The following is a 19606-nucleotide window of genomic DNA, read 5'->3' on the forward strand; positions in this document are numbered from 1 at the left end:
GGAGTTCGATTCAACTGAGTGATTCCGGCCTCCATTTTGTTTTACACAAACTCATGATGACGTCTGACATAGCTTGCTAGTGACGTGTCTTTTTGTGCATGATGTGGTGATCTACCTGATCTAAATTTAGATCCAAAAATAGGTCAAGACCAGCCGGGTCCGAGTACGAAATTAATTCGTAAAAAAATCGCAGTTCTTGACTTTTTGGGTGCAAGTCAATGAAACTTGGTAGTTCTTCTAACGAATAGCTGCCTGAGGTATGACTAAAAGCCCCAGGGGCTCCGTGCACCTGGATTTGACAAGTTCAGTACCTTTAAAACATGTATTTTAGATTGCATTTCCCTAGGCCCAGTGCGTCACTCGCTTTTTTATTTTCATGAACGACACGTAAACAACTATCATGTGGATTCACAGCGAAAATAATATTATTATCTAAATCTCTCAACGAGATTGATGTGACACACAACAGATTATGCGGCGAAATAATCCTTTTCACTGCCAGTTATTATCATGAATACGGTAATTTGCTGTCGTATGACTCACCATAATGCTATGCGCGGTAACACCGACTGTTGGCGCAATTTAACTTTTTGGCGCAATTTAACTGGCTCGCCCCGGGCGTACGCTGTTGCAAGAAAAGTCGTAAGGTATCGACGTACCTCCTAGTTGTGTAACCATACTGTAATGGAGTGCATCGGTTATCATGATTTACGTCTCGATTAGGTAAGTGTTCACAACTTTGTCAAAGTATTCACTGCGCGCTAGAAATAGCAGTCAAACGACATTTTAAACGAGCCGTAGTAATGGCTACCATGTTGACTTCAGTACTGGATTTGTTTTCTGAATTCTCGACTGTAGCAGTGTGATGGAATTGTTTCCAAATGTCCAGGTCAATTGGTGTTTCGGATTACTCCATGTGATATTGTGTCCGCGTTCCTCAATGGCAATGATTATTTTATGATATCAATGTGTTGTAAGAGCCATTGAAACCATTTCAGACGTATTTTTAACAGCATATTTGAACGACGCCTAAAATAGCCGTTTGACACAGCCTCAGAATTTCATTTCAGCAAGCATGTGTTGATTAATCATTTATTTATTTAGTTATTCTTTCTTTCTTTCTTTCTTTCTTTCTGATGTATTTATTTACATTTTGTTTTGTTTATTTATCTGTTCAAAGGAACGTACTTGCATGGGAACATATTCCGTACACACCTGCAATTGTTGCTTTAGGTACCATTTAAACTAACCTAATTAATTTGATGAGTGCCATAGTGCTCAGTGTGACACTTTCACACACATTCGATTCTCGCATTGTCAACCCGAACCATCAGAGTCGACAAAGATGAAGCGAACTTTATTTAAACATAGAGACACGTATATAGAGTCGTGGTCTCCCTATCATATTTATGATATTACTTTTCCTTAAATTTGTATGTTTGCTCAACTGTGGAACGTATATCGTTTAGAACGTTATCATCTGAAAGGGGCTCACTGCATCAAATAACAACTAGCACAGAAAAGGAAACTAGAAGAGAAATTGTTTTCATTTCCAAGAATCTTACCAAGGCCGTACTTAGGAAGAACTAGCTTTAAAAGCAAACGTTGAACTGAAACTAGACCAGGAACTGTTCTCATTTCGTCGAGGACTTAATCAGGTAGGTGTTTGTTCATGGAAAGGCTTCTAAACAGAAAACAAAACTGGGAGAGAAGTCATATCTCATTTCTCGGTCCGGTAGTCTGTCGAGTTCAATTCGCACGTTTCTTCAACTACGGGCATTTCTTTTTGATTTACACAAAACCAATGGATTCTTTCGTTGTGCTTGCCACAAACTGATGGGTTGCGCCACGCCGTTGTGTGTTTTGTTAATTGATCTGCTTACAAGTTTTACATTTAGTCAATTTTGAATTTTAAACTTTTTGTCTTTTCTGTCTGTGATTGTTGCCATAAAAATAAATTGATGAATTGCCATTATTTACTACTAACTTTAAAAGAAATAATGAGTGGCTGCTGACACCAGTTAATCATGTTTAAAATCAAGGATAAGCCACAATTTGTTCATAAAATAGCAAAAATTCTTCAGCTTCAGGGGGGCTTCGTTCCCCAGACCCCCTGTACCTCACCGACCCCAGGACCCCAGGTTGTAAACCCCCCCCCCCCCCCCCCTGGCTTAGCTGCTCCGCCCCTGTGTGTGTGTGCGCGCGCGTGCGTGCGTGCGTGTGTGTGTCAGTCTGTGTCCGTCCGTGGTCGTGTCTTTGTGTCTATTTGTGTCTTTGTACAGTAGGCGATAAATTTGACCTAGTTAGCATGCTTACTAGGCAATAGTACGTTCTATCAGAGACTATAGAGTATACAGAGACGCGTCATCCTTCTTTGCGCTGCGGTGCGAAACTGAGACCGGCCAGCGCAGCGCGGGAAAAGAGCCACACCCTGCCGCACAAGGTAGCTCGCGTATAGCGGCTGCTGTCGGCTGTGTTTATATCACGTTTATATTAACATACTGTCTGTTCTGTCCGGCTGACAGTGCTGCAAACAGTAACTGGATGAAAAAATATGTTTGTTTGTGAACATCCTTTTTAAATGACCATAAAAACACCGCAAAAAATGGTATAGATTAAAATTAAATCAAATTAATTTTCATAGGCAATATTCGCTGCATCGCTGTAGTTATGCAAACATGATTCAAGTCAGTCTCTTTTCACGAACTAACCGTCGTTATTTTTGTGTGTTTTAATCAAATACAAATACATACTGAATACATGGTTCGTTAAGCCTGAGAAAATATGCAGGAATTAATCGTTTAACGAAATAGTTCCCGGTTAAATCGGTAACTAAGGCATTTAGTCAATTTGGTGCCGTCCCAGCACATCGAAACTGAAATAGGTTGTCAATAACACGGAGCTAAGAAGTTATCATGTAAGGAAAACTGTAAAATACAGCAACTTAAACCAGATTCTTGTGACCAAGCTGACTTTAAAGAATCTTGATCGATCGATGATTTTCTTATTTCTTTTCAGTTGCTTCTTTCTTGTTCAGAAAGCTCTCTCTCTCTCTCTCTCTCTCTCTCTCTCTCTCTCTCTCTCTCTCTCTCTCTCTCTCTCTCTCTCTCTCTCTCTTATTATGGCAAGATTCCGAGGTGGAATAACAGAACTATTTGTGCACGTTAATCGATATAAGAGATACGATGCGGATATGTTGTTATGCCCATTGTGCAGGGAAAGTAAGGAAGATGAGTTTTATTTTGTGCTTTGTTGCCCCGCACTTCGTGATTTGCGATGCCAGTTTATTCCTGCTAAGTTTTATAGAAACCCAAGTTTGCACAAGTTTTCTATGCTTTTGGCATCTGTGAATGAAGGTATTGTTCGAAAGTTGTCAGCTTATGTGTACAAAGCATTTCGGCTACGTAGTGTTGTTATGTCTTAGTTCATGTAAGCCTACGGTATATTTTATTTGAAATGTAATGTCTTAGTAGTTCGTGTATGATTTATTTCATTTGATGTGTGTGTAAATGTCATTATGTCATTGTATAAATGTTCACCCCCGTCATAAGGGGCGACGGCCTAAATGAGTAAACAATCCAATCCAATCCAATCTCTCTCTCTCTCTCTCTCTCTCTCTCTCTCTCTCTCTCTCTCTCAGGCTCTTTCTCTCTCTCTCTCTCTCTCTCTCTCTCTCTCTCTCTCTCTCTCTCTCTCTCTCTCTCTCTCTCTCTCTCTCTCTCTGTCTACCCTCTGGACTGGTTTGAGGCTGTAGTGTGTATACAGTGTGTGTTTTCACTGTTCCGGTAGAATAGATCTACACGCAGTTCGACGCAACAACTTTTACTGATTTTCCAACATTTAACGAGAGAAAACTGAATTGAAGAAACAATCCTCACCTGCTCTCTTCCTCGGGAAATTTGAACATCCCGAAGCCTTTGGCATGTGCGTTTGAGCAATTGATTCTTTCTTTATTTGGTGTTTAACGTCGTTTTCAACCACGAAGGGTTATATCGCGACGGGTTTGAGCAATTGATGGCCGAACACCATGCCCCACTGCGTTTTCGCGTTGGCGCGGCCATGCTTGTGCAGCACGATATCACTACTGCTGTGAAAAGAGAAAGTAGGTTTTTCCATGTTTCCGCGTGGTGGCGCCACTGGGCATCCGGTCTCACTTTTCAGCACCGCATGGAGCGTCTCTGTATACTCTACAGTCTCTGGTTCTATGCACCATCAGTAGCAACGTAAATAAACCAACAATTAAAATCTATACAACTAAAAAGTTGAATGAAACGATGACAAGTGACCCAGGCGAACCTGCTGCCAAACAAAGTATTCAGAATCTGACAACGATCAAAGGTCGCTCATATTTATTGGTTCAACCTGCAAACTGCGACTTACTCTGTGTACCCATCGTCCAACAATGCATCAGTGAAAGCTTTTATATTTAATGTCTTATGGCTCGTTTCGAAATTCGATTTTCTTCTTAAATGTTTGGCACATTCGTATAGTAAACATGACATATCTATATATTTCTGAATTCAGCGAATGATAAAGAACACAGTGCAATCATTATATTTAGTCAAGTTTTGACTAAATATTTTAACATCGAGGGGGAATCGAAACGAGGGTCGTGGTGTATGTGCGTGTGTGTGTGTGTGTGTGTGTCTGTCTGTGTGTGTGTGTGTGTGTGTGTGTGTGTGTAGAGCGATTCAGACTAAACTACTGGACCGATCTTTATGAAATTTGACATGAGAGTTCCTGGGTATGAAATCCCCGAACGTTTTTTTCATTTTTTTGATAAATGTCTTTGATGACGTCATATCCGGCTTTTCGTGAAAGTTGAGGCGGCACTGTCACGCCCTCATTTTTCAACCAAATTGGTTGAAATTTTGGTCAAGTAATCTTCGATGAAGCCCGGACTTCGGTATTGCATTTCAGCTTGGTGGCTTAAAAATTAATTAATGACTTTGGTCATTAAAAATCTGAAAATTGTAAAAAAAAAATAAAAATTTATAAAACGATCCAAATTTACGTTCATCTTATTCTCCATCATTTGCTGATTCCAAAAACATATAAATATGTTATTTATTAAATATATAAAAATTATTATCAAAATTAAATTGTCGAAATCAATTTAAAAACACTTTCATCTTATTCCTTGTCGGTTCCTGATTCCAAAAACATATAGATATGATATGTTTGGATTAAAAACACGCTCAGAAAGTTAAAACAAAGAGAGGTACAGAAAAGCGTGCTATCCTTCTTAGCGCAACTACTACCCCGCTCTTCTTGTCAATTTCACTGCCTTTGCCATGAGCGATGGACTGACGATGTTACGAGTATACGGTCTTGCTGAAAAATGGCATTGCGTTCAGTTTCATTCTGTGAGTTCGACAGCTACTTGACTAAATATAACAAGTCGCGTAAGGCGAAAATACAATATTTAGTCAAGTTTTGACTAAATATTTTAACATCGAGGGGGAATCGAAACGAGGGTCGTGGTGTATGTGCGTGTGTGTGTGTGTGTGTGTGTGTGTGTGTGTGTGTGTGTGTGTGTAGAGCGATTCAGACTAAACTACTGGACCGATCTTTATGAAATTTGACATGAGAGTTCCTGGGTATGAAATCCCCGAACGTTTTTTTCATTTTTTTGATAAATGTCTTTGATGACGTCATATCCGGCTTTTCGTGAAAGTTGAGGCGGCACTGTCACGCCCTCATTTTTCAACCAAATTGGTTGAAATTTTGGTCAAGTAATCTTCGACGAAGCCCGGACTTCGGTATTGCATTTCAGCTTGGTGGCTTAAAAATTAATTAATGACTTTGGTCATTAAAAATCTGAAAATTGTAAAAAAAAATAAAAATTTATAAAACGATCCAAATTTACGTTTATCTTATTCTCCATCATTTGCTGATTCCAAAAACATATAAATATGTTATATTCGGATTAAAAACAAGCTCTGAAAATTAAATATATAAAAATTATTATCAAAATTAAATTGTCGAAATCAATTTAAAAACACTTTCATCTTATTCCTTGTCGGTTCCTGATTCCAAAAACATATAGATATGATATGTTTGGATTAAAAACACGCTCAGAAAGTTAAAACAAAGAGAGGTACAGAAAAGCGTGCTATCCTTCTTAGCGCAACTACTACCCCGCTCTTCTTGTCAATTTCACTGCCTATGCCGTGAGCGGTGGACTACGAGTATACGGTCTTGCTGCGTTGCATTGCGTTCAGTTTCATTCTGTGAGTTCGACAGCTACTTGACTAAATATTGTATTTTCGCCTTACGCAACTTGTTTTTGAATATCTTATTGAAATTTTAATAATAAGAAGAATGTTGATATTTTTAATGATCAATCTCATTAGTTAGTGTTCAAGCTTCCAAGCTGAAGTGCAATCCCATTCTCCGGACTTAGACAAAGATTGCTTCTTCTTCTTCTTCTTCTTCTTCTTCTTCGTTCGTGGGCTGAAACTCCCACGTACACTCGTGTTTTTGCACGAGTGGAATTTTACGTGTATGACCGTTTTTACCCCGCCATTTAGGCAGCCATACGCCGCTTTCGGAGGAAGCATGCTGGGTATTTTCGTGTTTCTATAACCCACCGAACTCTGACATGGATTACAGGATCTTTTACGTGCGCACTTGGTCTTGTGCTTGCGTGTACACACGAAGGGGGTTAAGCCACTAGCAGGTCTGCACATAAGTTGACCTGGGAGATCGGAAAAATCTCCACACTTAACCCACCAGGCGGCCGCGGCCGGGATTCGAACCCTCGACCTTCCGATTAGGAGGCCGACGTCTTACCACCACGCCACAGCGCCCGTCAAAGATTGCTTCAAATTGTGGGTTTTATCAGGAAGAATGTGTATGTGAAGTTTCATAGAGATCTGTCTGGTAGTTTTCTGGGAATCGTTCTGCGCACACACACACACACACACACACACACACACACACACACACACACACACACACGGACGGGCACACACACACACACACACAGACGGACGGACAGACACACGCACACACACACACGCGCGCATGAACGAACGCACGCACAAACCCAAACGCACACACACACACGCACACACACACACACACACACACACACACACACATACAAATTCATATACACAAACAATATCTTAGTGAAGCGGCATGTTAAAACCGTTATCCTTTGTTCCAGCGTGTGTGGCCGGACCTTTGGTGAAATGCTCTACACAGCACAAAGATGTTTTAGCAGCGGAGCATGGTAAGACAGACAGACAGACACACACACACACACACACACACCCAGACAGACAGACACACACACACACACACACACACACACACACACACCCAGACACACACACACACACACACACACACACACACCCAGACACACACACACACACACACACACCCAGACACACACACACACACACACACACACACACACACACACACACACATGCAATTGTGTATACGAATCGCCATTCGTCATGTAGTACAGCGGACCCCACACCACCGCCCCCTTTTAAAAACGCCCTCTTTTTTTGATAACTGGCATTCTCAGATTTTTGGAGGTCTTAAAAGGTGAGTTCCACTATAATTTATAAATATGAATCGAACATAAGATATTTGCTGTTCCAGCTTCATCAAATAATGTTAAACATTCACTAGCTACTACAGTTCTTCTTCTTCTTCGGCGTTCCAGGATTTTTGGCCTCAGGTCAGACTTGCTACTAAAGTAAAGTACCTTGTATACCCTCCCCCCCCCCCCCCTTATGCACCAGTTTTGCCTAAAAGTTGGGGGTGGGCGTTTACTAGGTACTATACATTTTGCAGGAGTGGTTCCATTGCTAGAAGAACTATATTTTGGTCACTTGGCAGGGAAGTGTTGAAATAATGTGTTATTGCACAAAATATTCCTCTCTCTCACTCTTTCGTTCTCACACACACACGCACAGACACAGACAGACACACACACACACACACACACACACACACACACACACACACACACACGCACGCGGAATTCTGCAAGAAAACCACAAAGGAAATCATGTTGCTTTATTGTCTTTTAACAAGTGTATAACTTCAAAAGTTAATGCAAACTAGAAAAGATTAATCCAGGTCTGCAGTGAACCAACCGATATCAGCATTTTAAGCGAATAAACAAATATCACAATCAAATGTAAAAGGGTAAGTCACGTTTGTCTCTGAAACTGAAAGATTATTTGTTGACAGTTTGTCACCCAATTAGGGGAACACATGTGTATGAGCGACAACGTCCAACGTTGAATATCATCCCACAGATACAAACTTGCCCCACTAACGCAACCCCCTCCCCCATCGATCCTTTCTATCACCATCATTTGCCGTATACTCAACACTCTCTTAAGTTTAAAAAAAAAACTTCACAAGAACCATAATCACTCCTTTTCTTGACCAAATTGCAGCCATGATTGATACTGGACTGATCAAGATAAAACTTTTTTTACTTTGACACTTAAGTACGGCACGCCGTTTAGGTAAGGCCTTAAATGTAACCTTAAATAATAAAACTTATATTATTTACTTGCATGTTCTGAAAAGCCAATAAGATGTCTTAGTTTGCAAGTTCAGCCAATGAAAACATTCACCTTATTCTTTAAAGTTAACCATAAATTAATTACTTCAACAAGTAAATTCTTGACTTAATTCGAAACTCAACGTTAAACTGTGAAGACCGCTTCGTGCCGTTTGGCCCACAAGGTATAACAGCCGTAGTGGCACCTTATAACACGTAATATTTATCTGAAAATGAGAACACATTCAATCATTCTAGTCTAAAAGCACACCACAAACAATATTAATTTACAATTGTCTTTTTCAGACCACTTGGAAAACCTCTACAGGTGAGTATGTACAAGACTTACAGACAAGGAACAGGTACTAGGTTGTACATGTAATGTATCTTAGTTGTGAAAGCTGAAGAATTACGTTGATTACTATGTGACACTCTTGACTTTTCAAGTTTAGTTTTGAAAAATCAATTATGTTAAGAAAGGGGGTGGGGGATTTTATGTGTAAAATGAATAACACAAATACAGGAATAAATATTTTCAAAATCTTTTTATTTTCTTGTCTGTCTTTTCTTTTTTAACAAAATACAAACTTCCAAGAATGAAATACAAGAACTAAAAAAACAGTGTTAAACCCAGTGTTCATAAGGTGCTTCACCAATCTTAGAACAAAGACCACTCAGACTAATGTGAAAAACCAGACTGGTTGGCTCTGAAAATTAAACAAACGTTTTCTTTTTACCACAATATAAAACAACACAAATTATATTTGCCAGATGTTACCAGAGACTAGTAATTATGACTAACCCTTACCACACAATAAAACAACACAAATTATATTTGCCAGATGTTACCAGAGACTAGTAATTATGACTAACCCTTACCACACAATAAAACAACACAAATTATATTTGCCAGATGTTACCAGAGACTAGTAATTATGACTAACCCTTACCACACAATAAAACAACACAAATTATATTTGCCAGATGTTACCAGAGACTAGTAATTATGACTAACCCTTACCACACAATAAAACAACACAAATTATATTTGCCAGATGTTACCAGAGACTAGTAATTATGACTAACCCTTACCACACAATAAAACAACACAAATTATATTTGCCAGATGTTACCAGAGACTAGTAATTATGACTAACCCTTACCACACAATAAAACAACACAAATTATATTTGCCAGATGTTACCAGAGGCTAGTAATTATGACTAACCCTTACCACACAATAAAACAACACAAATTATATTTGCCAGATGTTACCAGAGACTAGTAATTATGACTAACCCTTACCACACAATAAAACAACACAAATTATATTTGCCAGATGTTACCAGAGACTAGTAATTATGACTAACCCTTACCACACAATAAAACAACACAAATTATATTTGCCAGATGTTACCAGAGACTAGTAATTATGACTAACCCTTACCACACAATAAAACAACACAAATTATATTTGCCAGATGTTACCAGAGACTAGTAATTATGACTAACCCTTACCACACAATAAAACAACACAAATTATATTTGCCAGATGTTACCAGAGGCTAGTAATTATGACTAACCCTTACCACACAATAAAACAACACAAATTATATTTGCCAGATGTTACCAGAGACTAGTAATTATGACTAACCCTTACCACACAATAAAACAACACAAATTATATTTGCCAGATGTTACCAGAGACTAGTAATTATGACTAACCCTTACCACACAATAAAACAACACAAATTATATTTGCCAGATGTTACCAGAGACTAGTAATTATGACTAACCCTTACCACACAATAAAACAACACAAATTATATTTGCCAGATGTTACCAGAGGCTAGTAATTATGACTAACCCTTACCACACAATAAAACAACACAAATTATATTTGCCAGATGTTACCAGAGACTAGTAATTATGACTAACCCTTACCACACAACAAAACAACACAAATTATATTTGCCAGATGTTACCAGAGACTAGTAATTATGACTAACCCTTACCACACAATAAAACAACACAAATTATATTTGCCAGATGTTACCAGAGACTAGTAATTATGACTAACCCTTACCACACAATAAAACAACACAAATTATATTTGCCAGATGTTACCAGAGGCTAGTAATTATGACTAACCCTTACCACACAATAAAACAACACAAATTATATTTGCCAGATGTTACCAGAGACTAGTAATTATGACTAACCCTTACCACACAATAAAACAACACAAATTATATTTGCCAGATGTTACCAGAGGCTAGTAATTATGACTAACCCTTACCACACAATAAAACAACACAAATTATATTTGCCAGATGTTACCAGAGACTAGTAATTATGACTAACCCTTACCACACAATAAAACAACACAAATTATATTTACCAGATGTTACCAGAGACTAGTAATTATGACTAACCCTTACCACACAATAAAACAACACAAATTATATTTGCCAGATGTTACCAGAGGCTAGTAATTATGACTAACCCTTACCACATAGTTACTGTGTTCCAACACACCACTATCATTACATCATTCCACATTATCAACTAGAAACAGCTGATATTTAGACATCACTTACTATTTACCAACTATAAACAGTAATCTTCTCCCTAACACAGGAAGAACATTTTGCCTACTGTGATCAATTCCATCTTCATTGACAGAAACAGAAAGACTATATGTTATCCTACAAGACAGTGACTAACCATCTTAGATTTACTTTGTAACAATACAACACATTTCCACTCCACCATTGTAACAAACTCAAAACTAGCTACAAGAAGTTTCCATGCATAATTACATTTATCTGCAGTGATAAACTGACCATTATGACCAAACTTCTTCAACTCACAATGTCTAAATCACACCTCAAACATCTCCAATAAAACACTACAGTCACAAACATTTTTTTTCATAAGATGGAGGCAGCCAACATTCTAATAAGTGCAACATAGTCAAATTACAAATAATTAAGTTTCAGAACAGATTTACAAATATAACCACTCCAATTTATGCTATCCATCTTGCTAAACTAGTAACTAATCATATTTCAAGCAGATGACAATAAAAAAATCAATATTCACATGATTTCGAACCAAAATGTTCTCCAAAGATTTCCCACTAACTTGGCGGCTTTTCAACAGAGGGGACCGGTACGGTTGGCCTAGTGGTAAGGCGTCCGCCCCGTGATCGGCAGGTCGTGGGTTCAAACCCCGGCCGGGTCATACCTAAGACTTTAAAATTGGCAATCTAGTGGCTGCTCCGCCTGGCGTCTGGCATTATGGGGTTAGTGCTCGGACTGGTTGGTCCGGTGTCAGAATAATGTGACTGGGTGAGACATGAAGCCTGTGCTGCGACTTTTGTCTTGTGTGTGGGGCACGTTATATGTCAAAGCAGCACCGCCCTGATATGGCCCTTCGTGGTTGGCTGGGCGTTAAGCAAACAAACAAACAAACAAAATTCAACAGAGGGCGGAAGTGAAGCTGAAATTCTAAAAATCGAACTGGAAGATTTTAACAATGAAATGTCTTAAAATAAAATAAAATATCTTTACAACTTATTAAAGTTTATAATTAATACCTAATCAAAATAACACATTTGAAACAGCTTGAACAATTTTATCTAAATCCAAAAATATTAAACTTAGTTAGCCAAGTTGAAAAGACTAATAAAAGGGAGGTAACAATCAATGTACACAAATTACCAAAATAGCAACAATTGCTTCCCTTTAACTACTAACCTAAATCTTTCTGTGTACATATTCAAAACAAGATGATAGGTTTTGAATGTGTTACAACTAAGTAGCTTTCGTTTCAAAGAAGGACACGCCAGCGACATCCTGCACATTTTGACATAAAGCAAGAACGAGTAAGCCATCGATTCAGATGAGCATACAGTGGATTGTTGAATAAGGTCTGTTGTTCTTTGTTTGTTTGTTGTTTTTCTTTGGTTAAACATGTTTGCTGTTGTAGTTGTTGTTCTTGTTCCTGTTTTTGTTGTTGTTTCCATGGTTGTCAACACAGTTTTAGCAGCTGTTTCGTTGTCCCCTCTAAAGACAGCTTCAGGTTTTTGAGCAGCGAATTCATAGAGAATACTACATGGCTTGCTGTGTCGTACCAGATTTACACGAGTTGTTTTTTTAAATATTGAACTGCGAGCGAAAGCGAGCTGTTCACTATTTGAAAAAGCAACGAGTGTAAATCTGGTACGAAACAGCAAGCCATGTAGTATTCTGTTTATCCTACATACTGTACTTACGTGTATTTTACTGAAAATGTCCTGCAGTCGAGGCAGCTAAATAAAATTATTGAAGATGCTTGTTTTGGAACCTCGATCTCTTCTAAAGCCCCGTGCAATCTATTACGTCAAAGCAAAGAAACGTCACTCTGAAAGTGTGGCGTGACGTGTTAGTTCTAAAGATTCATCGAGGGTAATTAGCGAGCGCAATTTTTTTCTTCTATAATGACGTTTGTCTCGGTGATCGACTTTGGCATCATAAGCAGTGGAAAAACAGGTCCTTGCCAGACTTGCTTGACATGACCTCATTTACATGATATACACACGTGTGATTTGAACGATTATTATCTCACGGGTGTCTCTCTCACGTATGTAGGATAAAATCATTGTATCCTACATACGTGGGAGAGACCACCTATGTGATAAATAAACACTCTTATCACACGTGTGTATTTCATATATAATGAGGCCGGGTCGGGGCGGACTACAGTCCGGCAGGATGTTGTTTCTTTCAAATATGTAAAAGCTCGTTCTTCGTCGCATTTCAATATTTATAAAAAAAAATATAAAAAAACTCGTATTAATCTGGTATCACATAGCAATCCATGTAGTAATGTCCATTAGTACCGTTTGAACAATTTGAAATCATACGGCTGTTCGCTAATCTCTTTTTAGAACGTGTAAGTTTTGCTTGTAAAAAGAAGAGAAGAACGTAGGAAGTTACAACTTATATAATTTACTTTGTCCTGTTTGCAGCTCTGAACATACCTTATCATGTTTATACCGCCGATTTGTAATTCGTTACACAAAACTTTTCTTTTTGTTTTTTAAGTGCTTGAAAAATGAAAACTACCTCTTTCTTAAACATGAAGAGGATTTTATTCAATCTGGCAAGCACTTTTGTCGGAGCAGATAGTTATAGATATAGGTAAACACAAGTTACCTGCACTGGATAGATACGGATTTCTTTCCGCATACAAACGTTGCTGAATGCTGTCTATAACGTTGTGTAGATTTTGAATTAGAGACTGTGTCGTTGTTTTTGTTGGGAGGTACTCTAACGTGAAGGGGTGTCACGTAATCGCCGAAAGTACGCAAAATAGCCAACTAAAGAACCTCTAACAGTATATACAGATTTAATAAATGACACGGGTATGGATACTATTGTTGAAGTAGGGAATTCCGCGCCTTGTTTTCCCTTTATCGTGTTGGGGGAGATAAGATATTCTGTGCCTGTGTGGATGTGAGTGTGGGTTTAATTGTCTCTTTGTCTGTCTGCTTTTTATATTTAGTCAAGTTTTGACTAAATATTTTAACATCGAGGGGGAATCGAAACGAGGGTCGTGGTGTATGTGCGTCTGTCTGTCTGTCTGTCTGTCTGTCTGTCTGTGTGTGTGTAGAGCGATTCAGACTAAACTACTGGACCGATCTTTATGAAATTTGACATGAGAGTTCCTGGGTATGAAATCCCCGAACGTTTTTTTCATTTTTTTGATAAATGTCTTTGATGACGTCATATCCGGCTTTTCGTGAAAGTTGAGGCGGCACTGTCACGCCCTCATTTTTCAACCAAATTGGTTGAAATTTTGGTCAAGTAATCTTCGACGAAGCCCGGACTTCGGTATTGCATTTCAGCTTGGTGGCTTAAAAATTAATTAATGACTTTGGTCATTAAAAATCTGAAAATTGTAAAAAAAAATAAAAATTTATAAAACGACCCAAATTTACGTTTATCTTATTCTCCATCATTTGCTGATTCCAAAAATATATAAATATGTTATATTCGGATTAAAAACAAGCTCTGAAAATTAAATATATAAAAATTATTATCAAAATGTTTTTTTCGAAATCAATTTAAAAACACATTCATCTTATTCCTTGTCGGTTCCTGATTCCAAAAATATATAGATATGATATGTTTGGATTAAAAACACGCTCAGAAAGTTAAAACGAAGAGAGGTACAGAAAAGCGTGCTATCCTTCTCAGCGCAACGAATACCCCGCTCTTCTTGTCAATTCCACGGGCACTGCCTTTGCCACGGGCGGTGGAGTGACGATGCTACGAGTATACGGTCTTGCTGCGTTGCGTTGCGTTCAGTTTCATTCTGTGAGTTCGACAGCTACTTGACTAAATATTGTATTTTCGCCTTACGCGACTTGTTACTTTTAGTCAAGTTTTGAGTAAAAGTTACCCCCCGCGGGTTAGGGGGAGTCCCATATTGGTTGGGACGAGAAAGAATTTGCCCGATGCTCCCCAGCATGTCGTAAGAGGCGACTAACGGGTTCTGTTTCTCCTTGTACCCTTGTTAAAGGACCAGACCACGCTGTTTTAGCGTCAAAAACGCTTCGAATCGTGTTCCTGCGCGACCGAACACTTCCCGATGTTTGCAGTTAGTTAGAAAACCACTTTCTTACCGTCTTCAACAATGTTTGGTTTACTTCGGAATCTTCTAAGGCCGTAATCCGACGAATTTTGTGACCGAAGCGACGGATTTCTTCTCCAAAACGACCCGCCATTGTGCCGCGTGATCTTCGCGAGACTGGCTTATGAATAAATTATCCGTGACGTCACACCGTGTGGAGATGGTTGTTTACCAACATGACAACAAGCGTAACTGCAGACGAAATTGAACCGTACATGTTCGAACTACCGGTTTCTCTCCTCGAATCAAGCATGAAAGATGAGGGTGGAGGCCACTTCCAGCAGTAGTGAAACAGTGACGATGAAAATTGCGACACTGTTTGTCTCAGCGATCAAAGGTAAACACGCCCGCTCTCTGTGCTGAACTTATCGTCTGCTTTCGAGTCTGTGCTATTTTTTCACTCTCGCCTTGTCAACGCACTCGCGAATAAGTGGGATATTGTTTAAGTGTTCATGCATTGCATTCACGAGTAAAAGAACAACAGCTCATCGCAGTTTTAACTGTTCTTGATTATTTCAGAGACTGGTGTCAGAGTGGCCACTGTACCTGTTGTATTGTGTGGGAGGGGCAGATTTGAGAGAGAGAGGAAGCTAGCCTGAGGTACATTGTAGAATGAAAACTTGCAGGGGAGCAAGAATGCATCACCAGCCACGAAGGTGTACATACAACTTTTTTTGAGGTGCCTATATTTGTTTGATTGTTAAATGTATGTATTTGTTGTTGTTTTTAAAGGCTATCAAGAAAACTGTTGTCATTTAAATTTGTAACACTCAGTCACATATAGTTTCACACACACACACACAAGATTAACTCACTTGCATGCCCACAGAAGAAGTTTGCTCTTCACATTGTTCTGTTGTTGTTTTTATAATGTAATCATTGTAACATCAACACTCAGTAATAACCAATATTACAACACAATCACTTTTTCATCAGAACTCACTCACATACTACATGACTTTGTATTAAACCCTGGTTTATGGACACTTGCATTTGTACTTTGCATGGGAAAGCAGCCTGTAGCAGTCAAAGTCTGGGCACTGTTGCATTGTAGTCTTGCTGTGTATGCAGAGCTTTGTTGTAGCTGCCATAGGCCAGTGTTGCCATAGGCCAGTGTTAGGATCACCACCCCCTCAAACAGCTCGTTCAGTTAACTGATGCCTGTTTTAGACAGAAAAAAAAGTTACCACAATCAGCAGAACTTTCACCGGAGAAAGGGCATCATTCTTTCATACTTTCTTTCTCATAGCTTTTTTTTGGTTTTTATAATCTCTTCATTACACTAAATAACATCCATCTTAAGACCTATTTTGAGCCTTAATTTAAGTTGACTAGTAATGATATTAATCATAATGTATTTATTTTTATAATGTACAAACTAGAGTATGTATGTGGATATGTGTGTGATGGTGCTGGTATGGATATGTGTGGTTTGGGTTATGTGTGTACTGATGTGTACATTTTATGTGTTTTGTATGTTTTACGAGTGCGATTTTATGTGATGTTATTCTGTACACCAGCCAAAACAAAATGTCTGGTATATTAGATAATAAACGCACCTTTAAATTTATTAGCGACTACACCCCGTCACCCTCCAGTCCCCCTCCCCCCATTACACCCTACACTTTTAACATTGTATAAAAAATCATGCCCCAATATAGGTCCCTAGTTACCTGGGAGGACGTTAAGCTCCATAATCAACATCAACAACGTATTGAATTGAATTGAAAAGCTGGGGTTAGGAGGTCTAACTTCTTGAATTAAAGTTTTTTTTTTTCTCAGGTGCATGTAGTTTTTTATTTGCTTGAAATCATGGTGTATTCTGGTTGTAAGAGAAGAGTCAATTTCCTTGTAAGCCTGCAAAATTAAAATTTGTCATTTTTGAAGTAGCCTACATTTTTGTAAGAGTCCAAAATAGTCCAGGATAAGGAGGAAAAACATAGGGTGGGTCAGGAAATCTGAAACATTGCATAGTTTTGTTTTGCCTATGTAGACACAAAAAGTACTTAGAGCACTTTTTCCCCCCCCAAGAGAGCATAGCTTAGTTTTAATTATTTTAATGCCACTGTTAGCAAGAGGAGTACTACAGACAGCAATCAAACAGTGGGTTTTTTCTGTAGACATTGTTATTTCTGTTTAGGTGTTTCAGTAGTTTTCTATGCGGATAAATCATGCTGCATGATCACTAGAAACAATCCAGCTCTGTAGCATGCAAGTTTTTTAAAGGTTTTTTTTCCCCATGTTACTCTGAGAGAAAAAAACAACCCACAGAGATAAAGTTGAACTGGCAGTTTGACTGAAGCAGTGGTAATAACACAGAGTGCTCTTCCTACAATCAATTTTTTTATGTGGATGATGATGTCCACACATGTACTTGGTTGTATTATTTTGCTAGACTATTTGTTTCTGTTAGATATATCTGCTCACATGATTGTTGTTCATAATTTGACATTACATTTACTGCTGATCAAAATGTATTGTTGGAATAGGTCTGCTTAATATTCTGACTGCAGTTTTGTAATAAAATCAAATAACACAGATGTTTTAAGTATCAAAGTGCTTTTCACACACACACACACACACACACACACACACACACACACACACACACACACACACACACTCACACACTATGAGTATGACTGCAAACATGAATTTGTACTTGTATTAATTATAATTACTGTATTACAGAACCTGATCTGAAAAAAAGGACAACAGCAAATTATTCATGCAAGCTTGCTGTATTAACGATTTCTTTATCTATTTAATACAACACTGAATTAGATAACAACTATAACAACGTGTGTGTGTTTGTGTGAATGTCTATGTGTATATGGACGGACACTGATTAAACCTGAGACTCATCGATTACCCAGGTGAGTGTAAAAGAGGGAGAGAGAGAGGGAACTTTAAGGTGGGTGCATGGGGACGGACATGTAGTAACAGATATATATGTTTTAATCTGTAATCTTAACACATGTGCTTAAAATTAGGAACAGATGCCATTCCACTACAAATACTGTCAGTCTGACAAAAACGCCCAGTGACACTGAACCCCTATCCCTTACAGAACACATTCAGTATACATGTACTCACTTCCTTTCGTCTGCGTTTAGTGAAAGCAGATCGTTCTGATGACATTGGTATCCGGTTTCTGACCTCCTGTGAGTGGTCAACAATTGTCGGAACTGGAACTGCGTTAGGCAACAGCTGTTTTGTGTGTGCCAGGTTTTCTTGCCGGCTTAACTGCGTTCGCATTGGAAGAAAGTGTCGCGAAACACACAACATCGTGTTGGCCGTTTCCAGTTAATCAGTCTTGCTGCAGAAGTTGTAAGCCCATCGGAAAAAGGTGACAACTGATGCCTGAACCTTTTTTCTATACTTCATAGCTATCAGCAGCCGTGCGCATTCCTTCGGCGTGCTGTTGATGCTCGATTTAGGCAAACGCCCACTTGAGCGTAAGCTGTAACTTTCGGTTTCCAAACACTAAGTGACGTCACAGCCGGTTCTCGTCTACTGGCGGCCATTTCGAAGTCTCGTTTAGCAGACGAATTTGGCGGAACGTTTTTAATTAAATCACAATGATTAAGCTACGAATCGGTGAATTTCTTTACATTTTTGGAATCTTTAGGTGCATTTCTCTAACCTTCAGTCATCGGTTAGTGGTTCTAATAACCTTTAAAACAGCGTGGTCTGGTCCTTTAAGTGTTTCTTGTATAGAATATAGTCAATGTTTGTAAAGATTTTAGTCAAGCAGTATGTAAGAAATGTTAAGTCCTTTGTACTGGAAACTTGCATTCTCCCAGTAAGGTCATATATTGTACTACGTTGCAAGCCCCTGGAGCAATTTTTTGATTAGTGCTTTTGTGAACAAGAAACAATTAACAAGTGGCTCTATCCCATCTCCCCCCTTTCCCCTATCCCATCTCCCCCCTTTCCCCGTCGCGATATAACCTTGAATGGTTGAAAACGACGTTAAACACCAAATAAAGAAAGAAAGAAAAGACTACAAGTTTTAACATAGAGGGCGAATCGAGACGAGGGTCGTGGTGTGTGTGTGTGTGTGTGTGTGTGTGTGTGTGTGTGTGTGTGTGTGTGTGTCAGTGTGTGTGTGTCAGTGTCTGTGTCTGTGTCTGTGTCTGTGCGTGTGTGTGTGTAGAGTGATTCAGAGTAAACTACTGGACCGATCTTTATGAAATTTTACATGAGAGTTCCTGGGTACGATATCCCCAGACTTTTTTTCATTTTTTTGGATAAACGTCTTTGATGACGTCATATCCGGCTTTTTGTAAAAGTTGAGGCGGCACTGTCACACCCTCATTTTTCAATAAAATTGATTGAAATTTTGGCCAAGCAATCTTTGACGAAGGCCGGGCTTTGGTA

The 19606-nt window shown here is 38.8% G+C and overlaps 1 protein-coding gene and 2 long non-coding RNA genes across 3 annotated transcripts in view; all 3 read left to right on the forward strand.

Moving 5' to 3' along the window:
- LOC138961467 (uncharacterized) overlaps nt 1-19606 on the forward strand; it is a 394970-nt gene that overhangs the window by 39963 nt on the left and 335401 nt on the right. The window lies entirely within an intron of this gene.
- Nucleotides 595-19606, forward strand: part of LOC138961440 (uncharacterized) — a 34740-nt gene continuing 15728 nt past the window's right edge. The window contains exons 1-3 of the mRNA XM_070333089.1: nt 595-723; nt 7175-7240; nt 8849-8870. Of these exons, the coding sequence (XP_070189190.1) occupies nt 7238-7240; nt 8849-8870 (25 nt within the window). The 5' untranslated portion in view covers nt 595-723; nt 7175-7237. The remainder of the gene's footprint in view (nt 724-7174; nt 7241-8848; nt 8871-19606) is intronic.
- Nucleotides 14978-18938, forward strand: LOC138961429 (uncharacterized). Its single transcript, XR_011454182.1, has 2 exons — nt 14978-15560; nt 15743-18938. It is a non-coding gene; the product is annotated as an uncharacterized lncRNA (long non-coding RNA).

The sequence above is a fragment of the Littorina saxatilis genome, linkage group LG3, assembly GCF_037325665.1.
Source record: "Littorina saxatilis isolate snail1 linkage group LG3, US_GU_Lsax_2.0, whole genome shotgun sequence".
Taxonomy (NCBI): domain Eukaryota; kingdom Metazoa; phylum Mollusca; class Gastropoda; order Littorinimorpha; family Littorinidae; genus Littorina; species Littorina saxatilis.